At 40.5% G+C, this 22101-nt stretch overlaps 1 protein-coding gene across 4 annotated transcripts; it reads left to right on the forward strand.

Annotated features, from left to right (window-relative positions):
- The first annotated feature begins 1799 nt into the window (after positions 1 to 1799).
- Positions 1800 to 21137, forward strand: TBX19 (T-box transcription factor 19). 4 transcript variants are annotated; one of them, XM_080566236.1, is made up of 9 exons: positions 1800 to 2508; positions 6369 to 6595; positions 12088 to 12352; positions 14295 to 14429; positions 15280 to 15341; positions 16433 to 16494; positions 17141 to 17329; positions 18196 to 18328; positions 20099 to 21137. In XM_080566236.1, exons 1-9 carry the CDS (start codon positions 2386 to 2388, stop codon positions 20334 to 20336), a joined length of 1434 nt encoding a protein of 477 aa, XP_080422362.1. In that variant the 5' UTR covers positions 1800 to 2385; the 3' UTR covers positions 20337 to 21137. The 4 variants fall into 4 exon arrangements, with proteins under 4 accessions (XP_080422362.1, XP_080422363.1, XP_080422365.1 ...); XM_080566237.1 differs by having other exon boundaries at positions 16433 to 16470; XM_080566239.1 differs by having other exon boundaries at positions 2497 to 2610.
- The last annotated feature ends 964 nt before the right edge of the window (positions 21138 to 22101 follow it).

Raw genomic sequence — 22101 nt, forward strand, 5'->3', positions numbered from 1 at the left:
GTGTGTTAAACTTCCTTCTGATTGACAGGGCAATCCCAAACAGCTGCCTTGTTTGCAAGGGTGGTGGTGACACTTGTGTGCCATCGGAGACTTTGTGTTAAGTTTTCAATTACTTACTTTTTTTTTTAGTTCCTTCCAAGAAAGTTGTGTCTCAAAGCTGAATACACAGAAATTACTGTTGCACAGGAAAGTCCAAAATTTTGTTTGAAATAGGAGATACTTGTCATCCTGTGACATAGGAATGTAGTGGTTCGTATTTTATCTTTCTTATATATAAGAACTCTCTTGTCAAGACAGCTATAAACCCTAAAAGTGCAATAAATGATTTCTTTAAATGCTTAGAGCTATTTTGCTTGCCTTGTTTGACCTCCTGCACAGCAAACTGTTGAACTTTGTAACATTGTTCTCACACCGAGGTCTTAACACCTGAATGAGCAACAAAAAAAGAAGTCATGATTTGAAGTCAATGAACAATGAATTATCAGCTGCTCTGTAGGGAAAGTGTATTCTGTAAGTGATTTTACTACTTAGTTGTAAGGGTTTATCAGTTGTGCTACAGCATCTAGCCCCTGAATTGTGCTTCTAAACTCTGCAGCAAAGTCATCAGTGCTGCATTTGAGTGTAGTGACAAGGCTCTCGGAGGGCTGCTCTACACCTAATGACTGCCTTTTCCCCTTCTCCAGACAAGGTCTGATTTACAGGAGGGAGTATTTCATTGATGCAAGTATTTGAAGGTTGATTTTTTTTTTTGTCTTTCCTATTGAACTCAGCCTTCACTGCATTATCCATGGGGTATAGGCTTGTAACTGCCCACCCCTGTGGAGCTGTGGAGACTCCTGAAGGGAACAAAACTCTCTTCTCTCTCTCTCTTTTTTTTTTTTTTTTTTCTGAAGAAAGCTTCTGATAAATTAGAACAGAATATTTAAGCTGCCAATCTTTGGGACTGCTATTTTAAGTTAGCCTATTTGAAACCCTTTTAATTTTTTTTTATCAGGTTCCCTTGTGGCATCTCTAGAAGAGGTTGTTCGTGAGAGTCTGTGACTTAAAATCTCTGCAGAAACAAGTGTGGAGTAACATTGGTGTAGTCAAAAATGTGACACTGAAAGTATAAGCTGGCCAAGATGATTTCAATGCAGCTCTGAAGGGCTGTCTCTTCCAAATATGTGGAGTGAAAACAAATTATTTTGTCATTGCTATTTACTCCTGTGTTTTCCCCTGCGTAATAAGATGCGTAAGACTCGCCGCTTTTGAGAGAATCAAGCGTTTCAACCTAGAAAAGTAAAACTACCATTTTTTTGGTAATATTTTTGTTTATCATCAGTCTGCCTAGATCAGGGCTTTTTTTTTTTTTTTTTTCCTGCTTTTTTAAAAGGGAGGAATGATTACTCTGGAAAGTTTCCCGTGTTTTCTGGGCTGATGTCAGCTATAACACCAGGCAGGGAGGTACTACTCGAACAGGCTGCGTGAATAACTGCTAAAAACATACCTGGTTGAAGTTACAGAAACTGTCCCCCCTGCCACCCCAACCTTAATGAAAAGGCTAATCTTCTCTAAGTCTCTTATAACCGAGCAATCTCCTAAGGGGCTGGTTGCATGATTAAAAAACAGAGGGAAAGCAGCTGTCTTTTTATCCTCTCTTAATTATTCCTTGGTAGCTGATAGGTGTTGATTTCCTGGGAGTGTCATGGTGATGGAGGTTACATTTCCCCGTGTCGCTGGGACTGAATGTTCAGAGAGGGTTAGGTGTTCGAGTGCTCCACCGAGAGCTCTGGAGATGGAAAGAGTGAGTCTTGGTCTGTGATTTCATCTGGTCATGAAGGGCTGGCTTTTATTTGGAAACATGCACCTAAAGGCCAAAAAACAGCTATCCAATGTCAAGGCGAGGAAGGCCTCTTTAATTACCTTTTTCTTTTTTCTCCTGCTGTATCTCACCAGCTGGTATTCGGAAAGGGTTTTAGAATGGGTTTAATTAGAAAGTCAAAACCAGCAGCTTGCTTTTTTACTGCTCCAACTTGGTGAATAAACTTCAATAAGCATTGCAGGATTGTTCTTTCATTGCTCTCCCCAGACCTCAGTGCTTCATTTAAAAACATAAGTCACTAAACTCTTTTTGGTAAGACCTGGATGTAGCTAGAGATGGTTTTAAGTGTTGTCCTTGCACTTTTGACTGGTAGGGGTTGGTTCTGAGCAGCCATGAGCTGCAAGGGGTCCCCTTCCTGCTTGGAAGCTGGGCTTCAGGGGAATTTTACAACATTGTGTGTTTTGTATGCTTCCTTTGACATCCCTACCAATGTACTTGTTTAATTACAAAGCTACAGGAGACAAGTGCAAGAGGGGTAACAGCCTTCTGTTCGTCAGCCATGCTCTGTCCTACTTTCAGTGGCAATGATTGTCAGTCACCTTGTTACTATGTTACTTGGTAAATGCCACTACTTTTTCCTCCAAATGTCAAGTTCGGGAAGATTTAACTTCCAGCCAAGAAATAACCCATCTGACATCTGCGAACAGGTTAGTCTCAGTGCCCCAGGAATACCTACACCTGGTGATGTTAATCTGTTTGTGCCTCAGTTTCAGCATCTGTAGACTTGGAAAAATTCATCTTGGAAGAAGGTAGGAGGGAAAAGGGATGTTGGGGAAGTATTCAAGACTATTACTTAGGTGAACAAAGACATAAGATAAAAGGATGTGTTTCACCTCTCCTAAAAGAGGCTATGTGTTGGGAGTGAAAATGTCAACCCTTAATATGTTTTTTTAGAAATGAAAAGTCAACAATAAGCAAGTAGCTCTGACCATGGCTTGGTTCCCTCTCCTCAACCCTTTCTCGTGGCAACTGTCTGTATGTAGAGACAATGTATGATGTGAGGAGGCCTGATGCACAAGGTGGAAGTTATATAGGTCTGGATGTATATTTTAAAGTAAAACCCCTTGCCTGAGCACATTAACTGATCATTTTCTTGCATGCATGCAAGCTTGTTATTTCCTTGGCTAATTCTTCTAGGTTGGAAAGATACGTCAGTGGTGAGCTGTGCCTTGTGGATATGTTGCTACATGCATCACCAATTGTTCTTAGCCTGAGCTCTTACAGCTGAAACACTCTTTCCCAAACTCAGAAATAGCAATTGGCCAGTGCCCACTAGCCAACCACAGGTAACTACTCTTTTTGGAAAATGCTGAGGTTGCAGGCATCCTGAGCTATGGTAATGTAGTTATAAACTTAAAATACAAGCTATGCAAAAATAAGTGTTGTTTTGTTTTGTTTTTGTTTTCCCTCTGGGAGAAAAGATTTACAATCATCAGGCACCTTATTTAAGTGATAATAGTAAGCACCCAATTATAACTTACTTTTAGTATGTCAAAATGCATTTTCTTATTGTTCAGGATGCAAGTTTTAATATAGTACTCCAAAGAAAATGCTTTTGTTCTTCTCCCTTAGGGCAGACTAACTGTAAAAATCCAGCCTTATTGATGAAAAACTTGCTTCTCAGTCTACTGCTGGAATGGGTCCATTATCCACTCTTTCCATGTATTTTTCCCCTCCATAGCTCTGTCCTAATGATTGCTTGTCATTGGGCAAGCAATTAACTGGCTAGCACCTACCTTTCTTTGCTTTGTGGCTGCCTCCATTTCCAGTCCATCTTTGAGCATATTTTTTTTATCTCTAGCCAGATTTTTTATCTTGAGCCATATTTTTTATCTCAGTCTACTGTGAGGTACACTTTTTTTTTTTTTTTTAAATCCTTCCACCAATGTAAACTGTTGTCACTTTTGTTAATGCTTTTGATTTTCTTTAAGCTGTAAGCATCTTGGGGAAAGCAGATCGGATCTGACTTTCCTGAGGCTTCAATCTGATGTCAATCTACTTGGAGGAGGGAGAGATGGGTAGTCAGTATATCTGAAACCCAAGCTGCTTTCCTTTCTATTTGTCTATGGAAAGAACTGTGTGTAACCACTGAAATATTACTAATTCTGTAAGCTACTGTCTGTATGGTTGCCTTGACTTTGAGTGTTCTGATTTCTGAGCAACTAATCCTCAAAAAAGCTGTGTGGAAACTAAACTTCAACTAAAAATAAAATTAAATATATGTATATATATCCAAGATTAACAGTGATGTATTTTAGAGCTGTCTGAAAACCTGATGTTTTTGAATGGAAATGCACAGTACTTCAACTAGCTCTGATTTGTGTTTATATTTTATAATATAGTGAAATTGAAAAGTATTTTAGTATTTTACTTTTTTATGCATTTGCTATGCCATTTGATCTTATGCAGCATGTGCATGGAAAAATGACAGATATTCTCTCTTCTTTTTGAGCATTTGTAAAGGAAAGCCTGAATATAAGCCTATTCCACATTGCACTAACATATTACCCGGTAGGCAATTTTTTCCAAATGCAAAGTGGCACACTTCAACATGCCTAAATATCCCACAGATTTTAGTGTACATTCTTCTGTTGTTCAACAGTGGAAGTAGGCTAGACAGTAACTAGAAGCTGCTATTTGCATAAATCCAGGCAGACACCTTCTAGTGTAACTCACAGAGTGAATTGACTGATAATCTCGTTTTGTAATGAGCTGACAATTCAAACAAGGTACATAAAATGTGGAAAGATGGGACCGGAGGAAGATGTGTTAGTGTGAAGTTTGCAATCAGCATGATTGGGATTACCCAGATGTAAAAATACCTCATACCTGTGTGACTTGCACCTTCCTGTGGTGCTGACATTGGTGGGCACTGAAAGTTCTTACCGAAAGTGTTCATGTCTCCTCTGTTCTGCAGAACATCACATTGCTGCACACCTGGAGCTGTGCTGTTCTGAGGCTTGCAGTCACTATCCTCACCCCATGTGGTGCTGAGGGTTCAGTAGGACTATTTGCCACCTAAGGTGCCATACAACACAAATAGGATCAATGAGCTCTGGCCATTGCTGCTTAGGTAGATGATACCTCTTCCATTTTTGCATTGCAAGATGTTTTGAGCCTTGTCAAATGATGGTTTAATTTAAATCCTGTTTTAAAGAGTTTTTTAAAACCTTTCTTGTCTCTGTAGTCCCATCAGTGATCCATAGTAGGCCCTGAAACCAGGCCATTTCCTCTTTTAGAAAGAACTGGAAGCACCGGAGTTCAAGAGGGGCTATTGAATTAAACAAATGCAAAGTTCTCAATGAGTAACTAGAAAGTATATTTCTCTAAAAACAAATTCCGAAAGTATGCTTTCATAATCAAGCCCCAGACTATGTCATGTCCAACAGACCAGAAATGTCACAGACGCTATTGGAGCTAGATGCATCAGGAGAAATTAGGCACTCAAATGCCTTGTTATGTGCCAAAGTCCAGCGTTTACGGATCAGTGGTATTCACATAGCCTTCACTTAGCCCTTCAGCATGGAACTGGACACAGGGTTCTCATGTCCCTGGCTCAGTGCTGAAATTGTTGGACTTTTTTTTGTGAAATTGTAAAATGGTGGCTCCTTTCATGGCTGCCCTTTGTGGAGGGTATGGACAGCTGGAAAAGGCTTGCCAGAGGGAGTCTCAGGCTGAGAGGAGAGGGAATGCCTGTTTTAGGGATGCTGAGGGAGCTTTTGGATGAAGCGGACCTCGAGCAGGTCAGCATTGCCAGGCCTCAGGACAGTTATATCCATACCCAGCCTTAGAGGTGCGGGCTCTGTTCCTAGAAATGCAGAGGGGAGCTGAGGTGCTCATAAGGTGCAGGTGAGGTGCTCATAAGGGGTTTTATGAAAGACATTGGGGACCCAGGGATGGGCAGAGTACACATCAGTTGCGGAGTATAGGGATGCTACCTTCTCTTAGTGCATTGAAACCTTGGTGCAGAAGGGTCTCTTACTATTACATTTTAATTAGGATTGTGGAGGAACAAAGTTAATGTGTTTACCCAACATGCCAAGTGAAAATATTTTAAGACTATCTTCTCTGTGTAACTATCTTGACTGTTACCAGCTCCTTCAGCTAGAGTCCGCATCAGCGCGAACGCAATTTCCATGCATTGTTTCAGTCTGGAAATGAAACAATTTTCATTAATGGAAACCTGGTTCTCAAGCAGAACAATTAGACCCACTTCAGGTTGAAAAAAGATAAAAGCATGCTAATTTGGATGGAGGACTCTTCTTTCAAGGCAGCCAATTGAGTCATCAGCCTGCCACCCACCTGACCGTCAGACAGGTAATTAGGAGATAGTCCTCTTTTTGTGTGGAGTGTGTGCGTAAACCTGCACACGCTGGTGTCACTGCCCATTGGGACTTTCAGAGGAAAGAGCTAGTCAGTGGCAAAAGAGTGAGGAGCACACTGTCAGACTGTGCCTAACAATCTGACTTGCTTTTAGATTCAGCTGACGATTTTTGTCTTCGAACAGCCACCTGAAGTTTCTGGCGGTCAAGTCGTCATGGCTGACCTGGGCTGCAAAAAGCCCAGTGACTGCACTGTCTCCAGGCTACTCAGCGTAGTGGAGAGCGAACTCCGGGCTGGGAGAGACAAAGGCGACCCCACTGAGAAACAGCTCCAGGTTGTCTTAGAGGATGCTACGCTCTGGCAGAGATTCAGGGAAGTCACCAATGAGATGATTGTGACCAAGAATGGCAGGTGAGTGATCTGCTCCGCATTGTGGCTAAGTGTAGATGACAGCCAGGGGGGCTAAGGGGTGTGATAATAAGTAGCGTGTGTACAGGCTAGAGAGAACTGCTACGAGCGTAACAGTGCTACCCCTGCAGCCTTTCGGTCCCCTACAAACAGCATACAAACAGGACGGGGTGTCCCTGCTCTTTTCTGCTAAGCCATTCCTGCCACCCTTTATTCCTGCTTGTGAAACGTGCTGGAGAAATATACTGACTGAGTTAAGGTTGCACAAAAAGGGGACTTTCACTAGGGAGCAGAAAACCTCAAAACCTTCTGGATCGCTTCTTGTACCACCAGCCATTAGTCTTTATTAGCAAGTCCTTATCTGTAGACCTCAGGTGACTGTACAGAAGCAGATCCGTGTTGTTATCCCCAGTTGCTGTTCCTGTCTCCCTGGCTTTGGAGGTTTGCACAATCCACTAGGACGGGGTACAATATAGCTGTGCTCTATGTAGCATGTATGCACAGTCCAGGCTTGTGTGGTCCCACAACTGTATTGCTCTGTAGCGTTAACTGGTGCACTTAGAAACCACTGCAGAATATTGGTTAATATACAGAGATTTAAAAAGATAAAATATTGTGATATCTCACTGTCTGCTGAGTGCAAAACCTGGAGAGAAGAATGTTAATTCTGAATCAGATACTGGCTCTCCAGAGAGGCTCTGGGCTGACGACAGAGTCCAGCCAATAACTAGAGGAAGGTTCTCCCGTACAGTTGTATTAATGTTTTTATTTAGCCTACTCTCACCAACTCTCTGTTTCCCTGTCCCCATGCACACATTTCTCTTGCAAAACCGCTTGGAAGATCCGCATAGGAGAGCAGAATTAAGAGACAGGAAGAAAGATTTATTCATGTGGTGTCACTTTTATCAATTTTGCAGAGACTTTGATTTAGCAGAACTTGTGGTCAATATTTCTATTGACTGTATCCTGACAAGGGACATGGGTGAAAGTTTAAAAGAGGAAAAATTTAGTCTGTTAGCTCACCAAGGTTATTTTGCTGAGAGAGCAGTTCTATTCCCAAAACATCAGCTCTTGGTGTAACACTGCTTATTGCCACTGATTCCTCCTAGCAACATATAGGGACAGAATTCATCTTCTGCTGAGGTTCTTTTTACACCAAGAAGCTGCTTTTGCTTAATTTAAATGTTTTTAATTGCTGTTAGGCTAGAGCAAACTTCTGAGCGGACTTTCACTTAGCATTAAGGTAGCTTACACTGACTCCTTATCAGCCTTAAAAACCAAAATGTAGTAAGATAGGTTTACCTCACATTAAATGGATACAAAGAATTGTGTCATACTGACAGGTTTTGCTCTTTTTTTTTTCTCTCAGCTAATGTTAATTGTGATTGCAGGTGATACTATTTTTTCTCTAAAATGTCTAGGTGAGTGCATAGATATAATCTTTTTATGCTACTGCTGATAAGGGTATCTGTCATTATTTGAATATGCATTGTTACTTTTTATTTTATTGCAGAAGCTCCTTTATTTTTCTTCATTCTAACTTCCGCTCTCCTTATTAGCTTGCTCCTGTTTTTCCTTAAAGCCAGTGACAGTTCTAGTAGCGTCATTGGGGCAGGTACAAGTTCATTATTATCAAAGTACAGCAGTCTCAAAACAAAACAAAGAAAAAAAAGTATTATAGTCATTTGCATAAATCCTGATAACGAAGCTTTTGTAGAATTGGGGACTATGAAAAAGGGTGAAAGTATTATCCATAACAAACACATCAGTGCAACAACAACGAAAAAGAAATACAGACAGTGGCCTGCAGCAAAACCTTCTGAACAACTCCATGCTTTTCAAAAGGAGGCCAACTTGAGAGACTTTCCCATGAATCCTGAGCTTTTTTTCAGGTGCAGGATTCTTCAGTGACAGTCTCCAGAGGGATTTTCTAAAGAAAAAATATTGATCCAATTTTGATGCTGCTTAAATCAGTAGAACTAACTTGGTCATTCTTCCTGAAGGATATATGAGTGCTTTTGAAAACTGTTTTCTAAGATTAAGAAGAAAACCCTGTCTGAACTTGTGTATTTGAAAACTAAGGCGATTTGTGTGGACACATTGTTAGCAAAACTCAGAAATTAAACCGAAACCCGATACAGGAGCATCCAGGACTGACTGGTTAGTGATCCTCAAGTGTAAAATTCTAGCATGTGTAATTCTATCTGCTGTGACTGAGTCATCTCTAATTTGTGCTGAGGGTCCCAAAATGCTCTGAACCAACTTCAGTGTTAATACATAGATATTTCTCCGCTGCTGCATTGTGCTTCACTATAATAATCACCTGTCATAGCAAAATACCTAAGTGCATGGGGAAGACAGATATATTCTGAACAGGACAGATATCAATAAAATTAAAGTGCATGCTGTATCACAAGATATATCCAAAAAGGTGCAGCTCATATGGTGAGAATCAGTCTCCTATTTTACTCAGATTTATTGTATTCAATTGGCATTTCAATATTCAAACACCCCATTTGCTAACTGAGCAGGTTTTCTTTTATTGTGGATACCATTTCAGCTATGTAGTATTCTGAAACTTCACAATCCACCTTATTGCTTGGAGGGGCCACTATTCCCCTTTGTATACGGGGAGGATCTGTAATGGATCAATGCAGACAGATGTGCGTAGGGATGTGGGGAAAGGCTTAAATGGTAAAGCAACTTTACTAGTTTACTACATGTTCAAGTTTGATATCAAACATTCCCACCTGAGGTCTGTACCATGGAGTAATTGTAGCAGATCTGCTCTAAATAAATTGAAGAGGCTGGAGTACTCAGCTATTGCAGTAATGGAGGTCATGTGTGTACCCACCTGATCATTGAAACAAAAATTGACTGAAACAAATGCAGAGAAATGATCATTTGCCATGTTAAAGCATATGGTTTGAACAATAAAGCCACTTAATCAGTGGAACAAGTGAGGTGGTAGGCCTTCTGTCATTAGCACCTGTACAGTCAAGGTATGCTGGTCTAAATCAGATGTGGATTAATTGTGTGGGAAGCAGAGATTAATACAGGGAAGTGCTATAGTCTATGTGGTACAGGATGTTAGAGTTGGATGATGACTTCTATTCTGGCATTAATAGCCTGTAGACCTTTGGGGGATAAACTCAAGCCTCCCAAGTAGAAAGGCAGAGAAGTTTGCACTGTGGGCAGAAGAATTAACACAAAGAGTTCTGAGAAATCTAGTGAAGTTAAATTTTCAGGAGGATGAATTTTCCTCTCTACTTTAATTTCAGCTAAATATGTATGTGTGTTACATTGCAGACTGACTGCAGGGGGAGCAGGCTGCACTGAGAGCAATGCGTGCACACTTTTTGTGAAGTTCCAGTTCTGATAGCTGGTGCATCCTGGTCGGAAAGACATGTTAAATGTACCGTATAAATCTTCGACTAAGCTTCTATTTAGTTAGCAAGATCATGGTTCAACATGTCTTTCTCAGTGTTGCATTGGCCCTGCATCACCAACTATCTGTATTTAGATGAAAAACCTTTTTCAAATACTGTATTTTTCTGTGGGCAGAAGGTGCTGAATGTACGCAGCAAGAACAGTATAAAAATGTCCAGGAAGGTTGGGGGTGAGTAGGATAACTTATGAGCAAAGAAGATTGTCACCAGCCTGAAGGTGGAGGCTGCTGGAGAGTATGGCTCCTGGGGCAGAGACTTGTGTCCCTGGAAAGAGCGCGTGAAGTTTCACTTCCCTTCTTGTGTTTTTTTAGACATCTTGTGCTGCTACTTCACTAAGCCTAGAGAACCACTTTACCTTATCCCCATGGACATCAGGCAATTGCTGAGGTTGCTTGGTGTAACTAATCGCTCTGAATCTGTACAGGAAAAGAGCTTAAAGATTCACTGTCCTGTGCATAAAAATGTGGCAAAATGATGATTGCTAGGAGAGGTCAATATGGAGGTCCCTGGAGCAGGGAGGCCCCACACTTTTGTAAGAATGGAGGAGGTGATATATAACAGCTACAATAATCCTCCACAGTAATGATGTGTATTACTTGACAACCTAAGAATCTAACTGAATAGGATACCTTTGTTGGGACATGGCTGTTCTGCTGTCTTCTCCCAGTTCCTGAAACTGTGGGGGGCCCTACTAATTCCATTGCTGTATACTTTTTCAGGCCATAGATGCCAATTCAAAGCTGTGTAGTATGGATCGCAAGTACTAGGGCAGAGAGAAAACTGAGAACTGCTGCAAATCTTTACAAAGGCAAAAAAATAACTAGAAGAGGGTTGAGAAAAGGTGGCATTTGGCATTGGACTTTTAAATGTAGAAGGATCCACTTGAGGAAAAAGATGCTTTAAAATGTTCTTCCAAAACTAAACAAAAGCAGGATTTCTGGTCTAACAGCAAGGATTTTAATCAGATTTCTCAAACTGCAGATTTATATAATGATAGTGGAACAATATGTGAATAATTCTCTTTAAGAAAGAGAGAGAACATGTTTCAGCTAACTACATTCTTTTTAATATATCCATGTAATAAGAGTTCAGGATGTATTTTGAAATAAAAGGTAATGAATATATGGAAGACAATGGAAAATAAGAAAAAATACATTTTACTAAATTTTAAATCATGCCTGACTAACCCTGGTAAAGGAAATAATAATAATATAATTTTACATAAGGAAAATGTTGCAGATTGTTAGGGTGTTTAGAGTAGTCCTGTCTGGAAACTGTAACTCAAGTGGGAGATATTGGGAATTAGCACAAGAACCAAAGGAAATGACAGAGGGAAATGATTTACTTAGCTCACAAGACTTTGGAATATGACCATCCCTTCAAAGAAAGGGAGAAAAGCCTTTGTATAGTAGTGTGGTCAATGGATCTATCTGGAGTCTCGTGAGTACCTGGCTGTGATCATATCCTGAGGGCTGGAAATGGCAAGATGATTTCGGAGGATATATCCAGAGTTGGACAAAGTAGAACTTGGACACTGGACAGTGTACTGGAGTGTCTGTGGGGAGAATCAAAGCACCAAAGAAGTGCAGCTTATTACATGAGTCTGCAGTTAATGCAGTTAATCTGTGATTCAGTTTATCAGGAATAAGAAGGAATCAACCTTCTTGACCGTTTTCAACTTTGTTCAATCCTGTTCATGCCTTCTTGTCCCAGATCTAAGGCTGCATTTAGCATGTCTGGATCCCATGGACTCTGTTGATACTATACAAAGCTCATAAATTGAGCGCATTCATGAATCTAGACACAATGAAGGTCTTAGTGCCCTACTTCAGAGGTAACGCTTTTTTTCCAAATGATCAAAATACAATGAAAGATTAACCTTTAAGAGAAATTTCTTCAGCTAGACAGAGGGAGGTAGGGGTTGAAGAGGCGGGAAGATGGTTTTTACATTGACCTAATCAGTGAGATTCTGGCCACAAATTTACTGAGAGGAGTTTTTCAAAATCAGTTTTCAGTGGTGTCTCCTTTTTTTTGTTTCCGGAACAGGCGGATGTTCCCTGTTTTGAAGATCAGTGTGTCAGGCTTGGACCCAAATGCCATGTATTCCTTCCTGTTGGACTTTGCCCCGACTGATGGCCACCGCTGGAAGTACGTCAATGGAGAATGGGTGCCAGCTGGGAAACCAGAGCCACCAAACCACAGCTGTGTCTACATCCACCCAGATTCTCCCAACTTTGGGGCCCACTGGATGAAAGCTGCCATTTCCTTCAGCAAGGTCAAACTTACCAATAAGCTCAATGGGAGTGGGCAGGTATGGCCTGATGTTTCCCCATACACCTCTTGGCTTCAATTGCAAGCACCTACCAATCAAGAAATATCAAGGGTGCATTTATGTAATTATAGAGGCCCTTACAGGCCTCTTCACCCACAGATGCCAATTATTCTCTGGAGGCCACATGTAAACAGGAATAAACAGGCCTTAATTGGCGCTTTCAGATTTTAATGGACTTCTTGATGTTAAGAGAGACAGAGTGCTGTGGTTTACTTAATCATCAGGGGGCTTTTCAGAGTTGGTCTTGTGTGCTGGGTTTTTTTTTACATAGGACTTCAGAGAAGGGGGAAAAAATGGTCACGGGTATTAGGTTTTTGTTGTGTTCCCCCATGTTGTTTGGTGTAAGTGGAATGTTGGCAGGAGTCAGATAGCAGAATAAAAGGCTGCTCCTAAATGAAATAATTACTATGTCTGCTTCTGCATCATGATAATTATCAATATTCTATTGAATCAGCTTTGGCCTTTGGAAAGAAACCACATGTACCAGAAATAAGTGACTTTCTCTTTGAACCCCTTAAAAATGCAAACAGGAAAATTAGTTATGTTTCGTATTTCGTTTTTGATGATGCATCTAAAGATGAAATATTGCACAAGACCTTTTGTTCGCTTGTTTTTGTACAAAACTCCTACATTGGATGCTACTTGTTAGCCCAGAATCGATTTCTTTCATGTAAATATTATATGTTCTCTACCTACTATTTCCATTGGGTTTGTGAGGTACCTACATAAACCTAGTACCCTAATTAGGTAGGAAATTATCTCAGTTTTTGCAGAGTGAAGAATAGAAAGATGACCAGACTTTCCCTAAAGTAACACATAGAATTGTCACACAAGACTTACTGTGTAGTGTAGAACAGGATCTGAATTTGCAAATTCTCATCCTGCATCCAGGACCTTAGAAAGGTCAGAAGCTTCAGAAAAGTAAGTGCTACAGAAAGAAAGGGACAGGACCCTCCTCCCCCTGTCCGCCCCCCCCCCCCCCCCAAAAAAAAAAAAAAAACAAAAAAAACCACAAAACACCTTGGCCTTTCTTGGGGTCAAGAGGGTCAAAAAGACCTTGGAGGGGGGAGAACGGGAACAAGATGTGTATACACAGTAAAGAGAAAGAAAGTAGAAAGGAAGGGAGGAAAAGCCAAAGAAGAATCAGAGTCCAAAGAAAAGCTAACTAAATGGCAAACAACTGAAGCTCTCTTTGTTTTCTTTTTGAAATATTGGCAGCCTTGTTAAGGTAAACCATTTTCCCACTGTGTTTCATCTTCCCTTTTTGTGATGTTATTAGCAGAATGCACTGTTAGTCAGCTATTGGCTGTTATTCCACATATATATATACGCATGCACACAGCACTTTCCAAAATACATTTTTTTCCTTAATTTTAAATATTTTCTCTTGTATTAGAGAGAATTAAGCAATGTGCTTAATGTGCTTAAGCTTTCTGAAGAAGGTATATTGTATGCACTATGCACAGCTATGCACAGCTTTTAGTGCCAGGGTAGAGACATTTGCCAAAGCTTGTTTAGGTAAGTCTTGCCCAGAAAGATGACTAGGTGATTGCCTTAACTCTCTTCTGCCCTGTTTTCTGTGACTGTAATTCTGAGTTTTTGGATAGCCAAAGCAGGACAGGGATTGTCCCTCAACTGCCTGAACAACCTGTTCACTGGAAACCCAATGGTTTGAAGGCCTTAGCTGCTACCACAAATCTGCGGCTGTATTGAAAGCTTGAAATCCAAGTCCAGTGAAGTCTCTCTCTGTTCAATCCTGTGGCTCGTCAGAAGGTAGGAAGGCATCTGCCCTTCTGCTTTCAATAATCATAAACTGGAGAGGTTTAGCAGCGACGTCTGGTTTATTATAGAGCAGGAGTGAAAGCAGCTGTGGGGTACCGGAGTGGCAATGGGGTCTGTCTGTCTGTTTTGTTTTCTGCAGATAATGTTGAACTCTCTGCACAAATACGAGCCCCAGGTACACATAGTTCGTGTAGGAGGCCCCCACCGGATGGTGATGAACTGTTCCTTCCCTGAGACTCAGTTCATAGCTGTGACTGCCTATCAAAACGAAGAGGTAGGCGGATGCCATGCTGTGCTCTTGGACATCATTGATGAGATATATTAAAAGCCTATTAACTACAAGATCAGTATGGATAGACTGGTCCTCTTCTTGTTTCTCCATCAGTCCCATGCAGTGTAATGCTCCATGAGTCTACTACTGTCTTCTTTCTGCAGTAGAACATTATCTAATCCAGCATCTGGCTGCAATACTAAACCAGATTTAGCTTAATATTCTGCCACTGCTATTCCAAACTGGTCCATCTGTCTTGGTATCCCAATCCCTTATTGGAAAAAAAAACAAACCAAACCAAAAAAACACTTAAAAAAAAAAAAAAAACAAGACTAGAGTCAAGTCCAGAACTTTCTCTAGTAGTGACTGATAGTTTTAATGATAATCCTTTTTCTCTCCTCTCTTTAAAATATGTACAATTGCAGAACAGCATATTGTTCCATGGGAAAATTTCCTCCCAACCCCAAAATTGGAATTGCAGGATGCTTTAGATTGTGACAATTGCTCATTCATATGCCATATCCCTCAGCAAGTGTTGCTGCAGATTTGATTCATATTTGGTAGGAATTCAGTGCTTCAGCTCTCTTGAAAGGGTTTGCAGTCCCACAAAACTTAGCAGACCAGACCATGCAATTAGGTTGCCCCTATTGGTGTTCTGCCTGTGGCACTGATCAGTACGTAGCACCCTGCAACAAGCAAAGCTCCCTCCAACCACCCCTGGAAAACAATACACGGGGTTATATTTTGTTTGGCTAGCTAAAGTAGTTCCAATTAATTTACTCTGGAAGATGTTTTCTCAAGTCTCTATTCCAAGTTGCCTTCACTAACATGCTTTGTTTTCTGTAAACTCAAGATAACTGCTCTCAAAATCAAGTATAATCCCTTTGCCAAAGCCTTCCTGGATGCGAAAGAAAGGTGAGTTAATCTTTTTTTGTTCCAGTAATATTTTGCTGCTGACAAGGTTAAAGCTGTGGCATCATAATGTGAAAGTAAATTGTACAATTCTTGTTTCTACTGTCTTAAATCTAGAGTCACTCCACTGAAACTAGTGGGGAGACTCTCTATATAATTGTTACCACAGTAGAGTCTGAGGTGAGTAAGTATCCTCTTTGGGATCCAAGAACTTAGCACTGTCTACACAGGAAGCCTGAAAGGAGACTGTGAATTTCCCAGTAATGTTATACACCACATATGTTCACTACATTGAACACACTCCAATGAATCCCACAATTCAATAGCTCAGGGATGGTAAAAGTAAGCTGCATATGTCAAAAAGAATAACTAAAGTGAAATTGCACTGTAACTGTAATATGACTACACTGCTATGTATGTACGATAGTGTATGATGCATTTAGTAAAAGTAACCTGTAGGTGCTCACTATGTAAGAGATGCTTCTATTATTGGAAACGAATTGTGGTTTAATTTTCTATCAAAGTTTCCCTTGCATCTCCATGCTAAAGCACTGAGGTATCCAAATGATGAATTCCAGTCCATAATTGCTAATAAATTTTGTCTAGACTTGCTGTGTCTTCTGGCGTGTGATGTCTCCCACATGCCTGAAGGAGAATCTGTATTTCTTTCCTTCCCTCACATCAAGTTGCTGTGTCTCAGCATCAGGGTTCCCATCTGTGGAGGGAAAATGTGCCTTTGTCTTGCCTGGCTGTGCAGGAGGCAGAGCCCTGCGTCGGTCTGAGTGATGCCAGACTTAGGCTGTTGATGCAAGCAGGAAAGGTGCCCACAGGTAGACTTAAATTCTAGGCTCATTCCCTGAATTTGGCACGACTGTAGGAAAAAAATGTATGGATGCTGTGAAACATAAGTGCTTCCTTTATGGCAGAGTGCAGGAAAGTCTACTGCTGCCTAGCAAGTGGTTAAAGATGATAGAGTTCTTTCCTATTTAATTTACTTTTCTATTTTTAGTGAATAGTTTTCAGTTTTTAAATTTGATATCAAATTTCTTTGATAATTTCTCAATGAGAACTTTTACCACTGTTTTCTTTTTCAGAAACCATCCCAAGGATGCTCCAGAAACAGTCTCTGAAGGTCAACATATGACATATTCTCACTGTAAGGTTTTTATTCATGTGAGCTGGAAGACTTATGTGTTATGATACATGCTGGGAACCTGGGATCTGCTTAACTGGATCAGACCAGTGGTTCACTGAGTCCTGAACTGTGTTTATAGAAATGGACCGTTTAAACAAACAAACAAAAAAGACTGAATAAATCTTAGAGTAGGAAGTTGAGATATTTTCTACAGTGGGATCATTTTCTTTATGATCCAGTTTTAGATATAAAATAAAACCTTGAAAAAAGAGACATTAAAGAATTTTTAGTGCCATTTTTAGGGCTATTGTTTTGTATTTGTAATTGTAAGGACTTTTGTCATCTATAAAACTATCACTGTTGAACAGCTCAAAAAAATAAATGGGGGGAGCAGAGGTTGTGCTCATTCTAATGACGATCACTATTTCTTTTCTTTGTTCTGTGATATCAGTGACATTTTCTATTAGTTTGTTTTCAGGTCTTGTTTTTAGTAGTTTTTTTTTTGCTTGGTTCTTGCTTGTCAGTTGCTCCACAAACCAGTATTTCAGAATCATCTTGGTATTTCTGAGGAACAGCTGATTCTGCAGGAAAGCTGGTTACTTTATTACTTTATTGTACTGCCATGTTTTAGTGCAATAATAGTTTTCTTCTGTCTTTCCCCTCAAAGTGGGTGGCTGGTTGATTTCCAACCCAGACACAATGTGTGCATCAGGAAGCTCTAATTATCAGTACACTGCACCTTTGCCTCTGCCAGCTCCGCATGCTCCCCATGGTTGTGAGCGATATTCAGCACTGCGAGGTCATCGGGCTGCTCCATACCCACCTTCCTACATGCAAAGAAATCATTCACCTACAGGTAGATCTGTAAATCCGCTTTGTTTCCAGGTAATAGACACAGACTAACTGACCCTTGCTTTAGTAACCTAAGCAGTGAAACAATCAAGAGCAGAAGCTAGGAAAGAGCATGATCGGTCTCTAACAATCTAAACTGAACACTGGATGCATGGAATATGTTTAAGGCAGCAAAAGAAATGGTGTAGAATTGCTGGGTGCATTGTAATTGCTAATTATAAACAAGAGTGAATGATCTTCCTTGCAGTACAGCTCCCAATTATACAAAAGTATCAGAGCATTGCAAGCCTTCTTTCAATGTTGTATCACGAAGCAGTCACCCTCTCAAATTGCAGCAGTCATTAGGAACATGGTAGAAGCTGACTTGAGATGAGAGAGTTTTGTTATTGCCAGAATGTCTTTCAAGTCCCACCTGCTCTCTAGACCTGGGTGTAGAGATACAGAAATTGGTCCTACTTTGATCAGAGGAAATTGGCCAGAAATGAGTGTAAGGATAAAGTAATCTGATCACTAACTATAATTTAGCAAGGCATCTTGTTTAACTGAAATATTTAAGCTCAAGTTATACAGAAACCTGTATCAAAGCATTGACAGTCATATAGCAATCATCATTATCAACAGACTATTAGATTATTGAAAAAACGCATGCTCTACATCTATCGCACTACCTTCTCATATATCATAAATGGAATTACAATGGCATGTTGCTACTCTCTTACTAAGCAAGTGAATTTTGTCCTTTTACCTATGGTTAGGAACCCAAACCCCATGATCAGATAGCTTCCTGAGGCCTACCCATTTTCTGTTGCCTTAAGACAATGTATCTGCAATAGTCACCGAGGATTTGTTCTTTTTTTTTCCTCCTCAAAGTGAATTTATTGGAAAGCTCCAGCAATAATCTTCAGGTATTCTCAGGACATGACAGCTGGACTTTGCCATCCTCTCCACATGCTAATTTGCTCTCAATGCCACACACCAAGGGAGCTGCCAGCCCTGGGCCCAGGTAAGGTTTCAGGAAAACTGCTAATATTGGAAGCAGTGAGGCTTGTAGGACTGTCATAAGGCTTTGTTCATGCCTGATTTCTTAACCAATTCCACCCGTACTTAGTACATAGTTTCCCTTAGGCAAGTCATTTCTTGACATCAGTTTTCTGTGTGTAAAATGGAGATAGTGTTTACCTCAGGGGTCAATCTGCCATTAAAGTTTTCCTGTGTTACAAGAATGTGAAATACTACAGAAACAGTAGTTATTAATATGTGCACACAATTGCTCACGTCCCTCCAATGTTCTCTCTAGTACAGAATATCCCAGGTAAAGATGTATTCTAGCAGTTTTCAAAAATAACTTGTGCAGAAGTCAGCTTGCCTGCTCTCTAATTTTAGCCTTTGTTATCATGGATCTATTTATATTGAATTTACAACACAGGGAATGTTTAATCATACCTGGGCTTTATAGAAATGATTGGACAGTAAATATCTTTTTAAGAATAAAAAGGGTGTTCTTTTTTACTGCCAAAAGGTGTAATAATGACTTGACCTTATGAGGAAATACAAATGAGATTTAGTAGAGGAATGAGAATTACGATGCCTGGATTCTTTCCACCTCTGGAAGATAGAGTTATCCAATGTTTAAAGCAAGGACTGTCAAATAGGATTTTTATGGCTGTTCCTAGCTTTGTCACCAGAGTGGCTTCACGCAGGTGAAGTTGAAAGAATTTAAGCCCACTTCATCCTATCATGGCTTGCGACGATCTCCAGTTCCTTTGCTGCAGCACATAAAACTCGTGCATTCTTGGCATGGTGCTACAGTTTCTCTTCAACTCCCTAATCCTGTACAGTTTATGCAGGGAGTGACAGTGAAAATGCCACCCTACAAAAAGAGGGAGAGGGTGGATGTAGCTGGGTAGGCTTCCCACTATCTGCCATCCCATGCTTCATGTCTGTTCACATCAAATAACAAAATAGGGTCTTTCAAAGGCTGATGTGGAAGAGTGGGAGAGGTCTCTGCACCTATCCGCATCAGGACCGTACCTGCCCTAGAGATACATACTTTGTTCCATGCTTTAATCAGCACACAGATTTTTAAAACATGTCCCAAGTGTCCAACTTGAGATTCTTGGACAGATCTGTATAACAAGATAATTGTCTTCAGCTCCAGCTGAAATCAGTGGAAGCTTCATTTTTCCCTAGCACTTCTGAAAACAAGGATCTTGGAATAGCCACTGAGAACTCAGGTATCTACAAGTTATAAAGCCAAATTATTTTTCTCTCTCTGATCCTCACTACTGCATTGCATGAAATAATTACTCTGCTCAGCTGCAGGGTTGTAACAAAGTCTAATTCATGTTACATTATGGAAATGTTGTTAACAGGGCAGTAATCAGTTCTAGGAATGGCTGAAATTTAGACATAGAGAGTCAGTTAATAACAAATATTTCACCCTCCTTTCCCCAAAATAAATGTACAAATTTCCTTAATTTAGGCGCCAGGATAATCAGCTGAATTTATTTAAAATGTAAACATATACAAAAAAAATATCTTGAAACCTCACATGTATTTGCACATTTCTCTCCATGCCTTTCTTAAAGGTCACCAGGTCTAATGGTCACTGGTGGCTTTTCACTTAAGATCTGCAAGTCCTACCTAGTTCAGTAAATGGATTGGGATAGCTGCTTTTTAGCAGATAATGTACATGACTCTACTGAAGTAAGTCTTGTGCAGATGAAAATGTTTTGAAATTAGTCATTCAATTTGTACTGCTTTTTTTTTCCAGCCACTACCCTTGTCTGTGGACAGTGAGCAACAGTGCTGTAAACGTCACCAATCCAGGAAGTGAGGTGAACAGCAGCACTTCAAGCATGTTTCTGAGGGGTAATGTCCCCTTACCTACTGCATCTTCATCAGTCCAAATCCCTCTGCAGGGAAATGTGTCTGGCAGCATGGAAACACAAGGGGAAACCACACTAGCCAGGCTAGCCGACTCTGCGTGGACATCCTCACACTCCTTTTAATGGACAGGCAGCTCACAAGGAAAGCTCAGACCAACAAGAGTGACACAAATGGTGAAGGATCCGCTGGAAATGCAGCTTAGAGCAGGGATGTGTATGCAGAAAACTTCACTAAGCATCACTGCATAATGTACCTCTTGCGTGCCAGAGGAACCAAAATGCGTAATGCAAGGCAAGAAATGTTAAAGGAACTGGCTTATTACTGTAACCTTCCTGCATCGTTGAGGATGATGTCCAGAAAGAATCTTTATAGTTGGCTTTGCTTCTTTATCACATCAAAACAATCAGAGACACAGGACTGAGTGATGCAGACATGGTGGTTAGATAGCTGCATGTGGTTTTGGAAGAGTACTTTCTGTAACTAAAGACCAAGTCCAAGGAAATTTTGAGCAAGTTTGCAACTGGTAATCTGAAGGGACCAGCACTGCTTTAAAGACTCTCTGAATTTGTCATATGAGGGTTTCTGTAATACCTGAAACTAAGCTCTTCAGGGGATGTGATTTGTCTGACACCCTAATGCCACCTGCATACAGTATTCTCTTTCTCTTTACCTTCTCCAGCTCCTGTGCTCTTTCTGTGCTGTAGGGATAATGGACACACTCAAGCTGAGAAAGTGGCTGCATTGTAGCAGCAGGTGAAGGGCATCTGGTTTAGCATTTATAGTCTGATGTGAAATGAAAAGTTCCAATGTTTTCTGTATGTACTGTTTTTGAGAGGGTGGAGGGAAAAGACATAGAAAAGATATTCAGCTTGCATTTCCACTTTGCTTCAGGTACAGAGTACAAATAAAATATCAATCAATGGTGTATTTTGGTTTCAGTTTCCTTTCCAGGGTGTAAACACACATCACAGTCTTTTCTACCTAACAGCCTTTGAGGGAATGTAAAATAACTCTGCCAGAAGCAAGTCGACAGGAATTTTCTATTTCTCTGCCAGTAATCAGCTGTATTATCTTGAACATGGTATTTCATGGTTTTTTTTGTACCTGTTTCCCCTCTCACCTTTTGTCTCTTTGAGCTTCTCTTTTCAGGGTGCAGCTTTTCCTTTCCTATGTGACTGTACAACATCTAGCATAGTGGAAGCTTGAGCCTCCTAACTAGTAGTGTAATGTGAATAAGTTACACCCCTGGATATACCTTGTCCTCTCATTCACCTCTCCGAGCAAGTCCTATTAAGTTCCGCAGAGGCCTGCTTAATGACTTGGTTTGCACCAAGGAAGGAAGTGAGCAGGAGCAAAACATACTAATATGGATTACAAGATGGGCTCTAGTCTTCTACTCCGTGCTGTTGTCAGACGTGTGGAGGTGGTTTTTTTTTCTTTTCTTTTACATTCTTAGCCCCCCACCATTCATCATCCCCTTAAGGTGCTTTCAGTGCTATGTAGTTTCATGACATCCCTCTCTGGCTTTTCAGATTTACTGTGGGCCAGGCACTGCGCCAGGATGTGCTAAAGATGCTGTTAGTTTTACTGACTGATGTGTGCTGCTATCTGCTAAAAGCAAAGTCATGAAGCTGCTCTGGATGTGCATTTCTGTTAAAAGAGGCATTGGTCAAACAGGAGCTAATAGCAGAGGGTGAAAAGCTCTGTAGCCTACTATCAGTCTAATCATTGTCAGTTCTGACTTTAAATCTGCCTTTCCAAATTCTGTGTAAAGCTCAGTGAAAAGTTTCTCAATATTGTCTTTCTCTACCTTGCAGCCAGAAATGCAAGTAGATGTTTCTCTCACAAATAGCTCTGCTTTACAGATGAGGCTTATTAACTAACTTA

Source organism: Anser brachyrhynchus, assembly GCF_964034855.1.
Source record: "Anser brachyrhynchus genome assembly, chromosome: 1".
Classification (NCBI taxonomy): domain Eukaryota; kingdom Metazoa; phylum Chordata; class Aves; order Anseriformes; family Anatidae; genus Anser; species Anser brachyrhynchus.

What these genes read in the sequence shown, in the direction of transcription:
- TBX19 (XM_080566236.1), top strand. Translation starts at nt 2,386, where the DNA reads ATGATTGTCAGTCACCTTGTTACTATGTTACTTGGTAAATGCCACTAC. An exon ending in CATCTGACATCTGCGAACAG is followed by an intron (nt 2,509 to 6,368) that starts GTTAGTCTCAGT and finishes GTCTTCGAACAG; the next exon opens with CCACCTGAAGTTTCTGGCGG. An exon ending in TTCCTGGATGCGAAAGAAAG is followed by an intron (nt 15,342 to 16,432) that starts GTGAGTTAATCT and finishes TTTCTTTTTCAG; the next exon opens with AAACCATCCCAAGGATGCTC.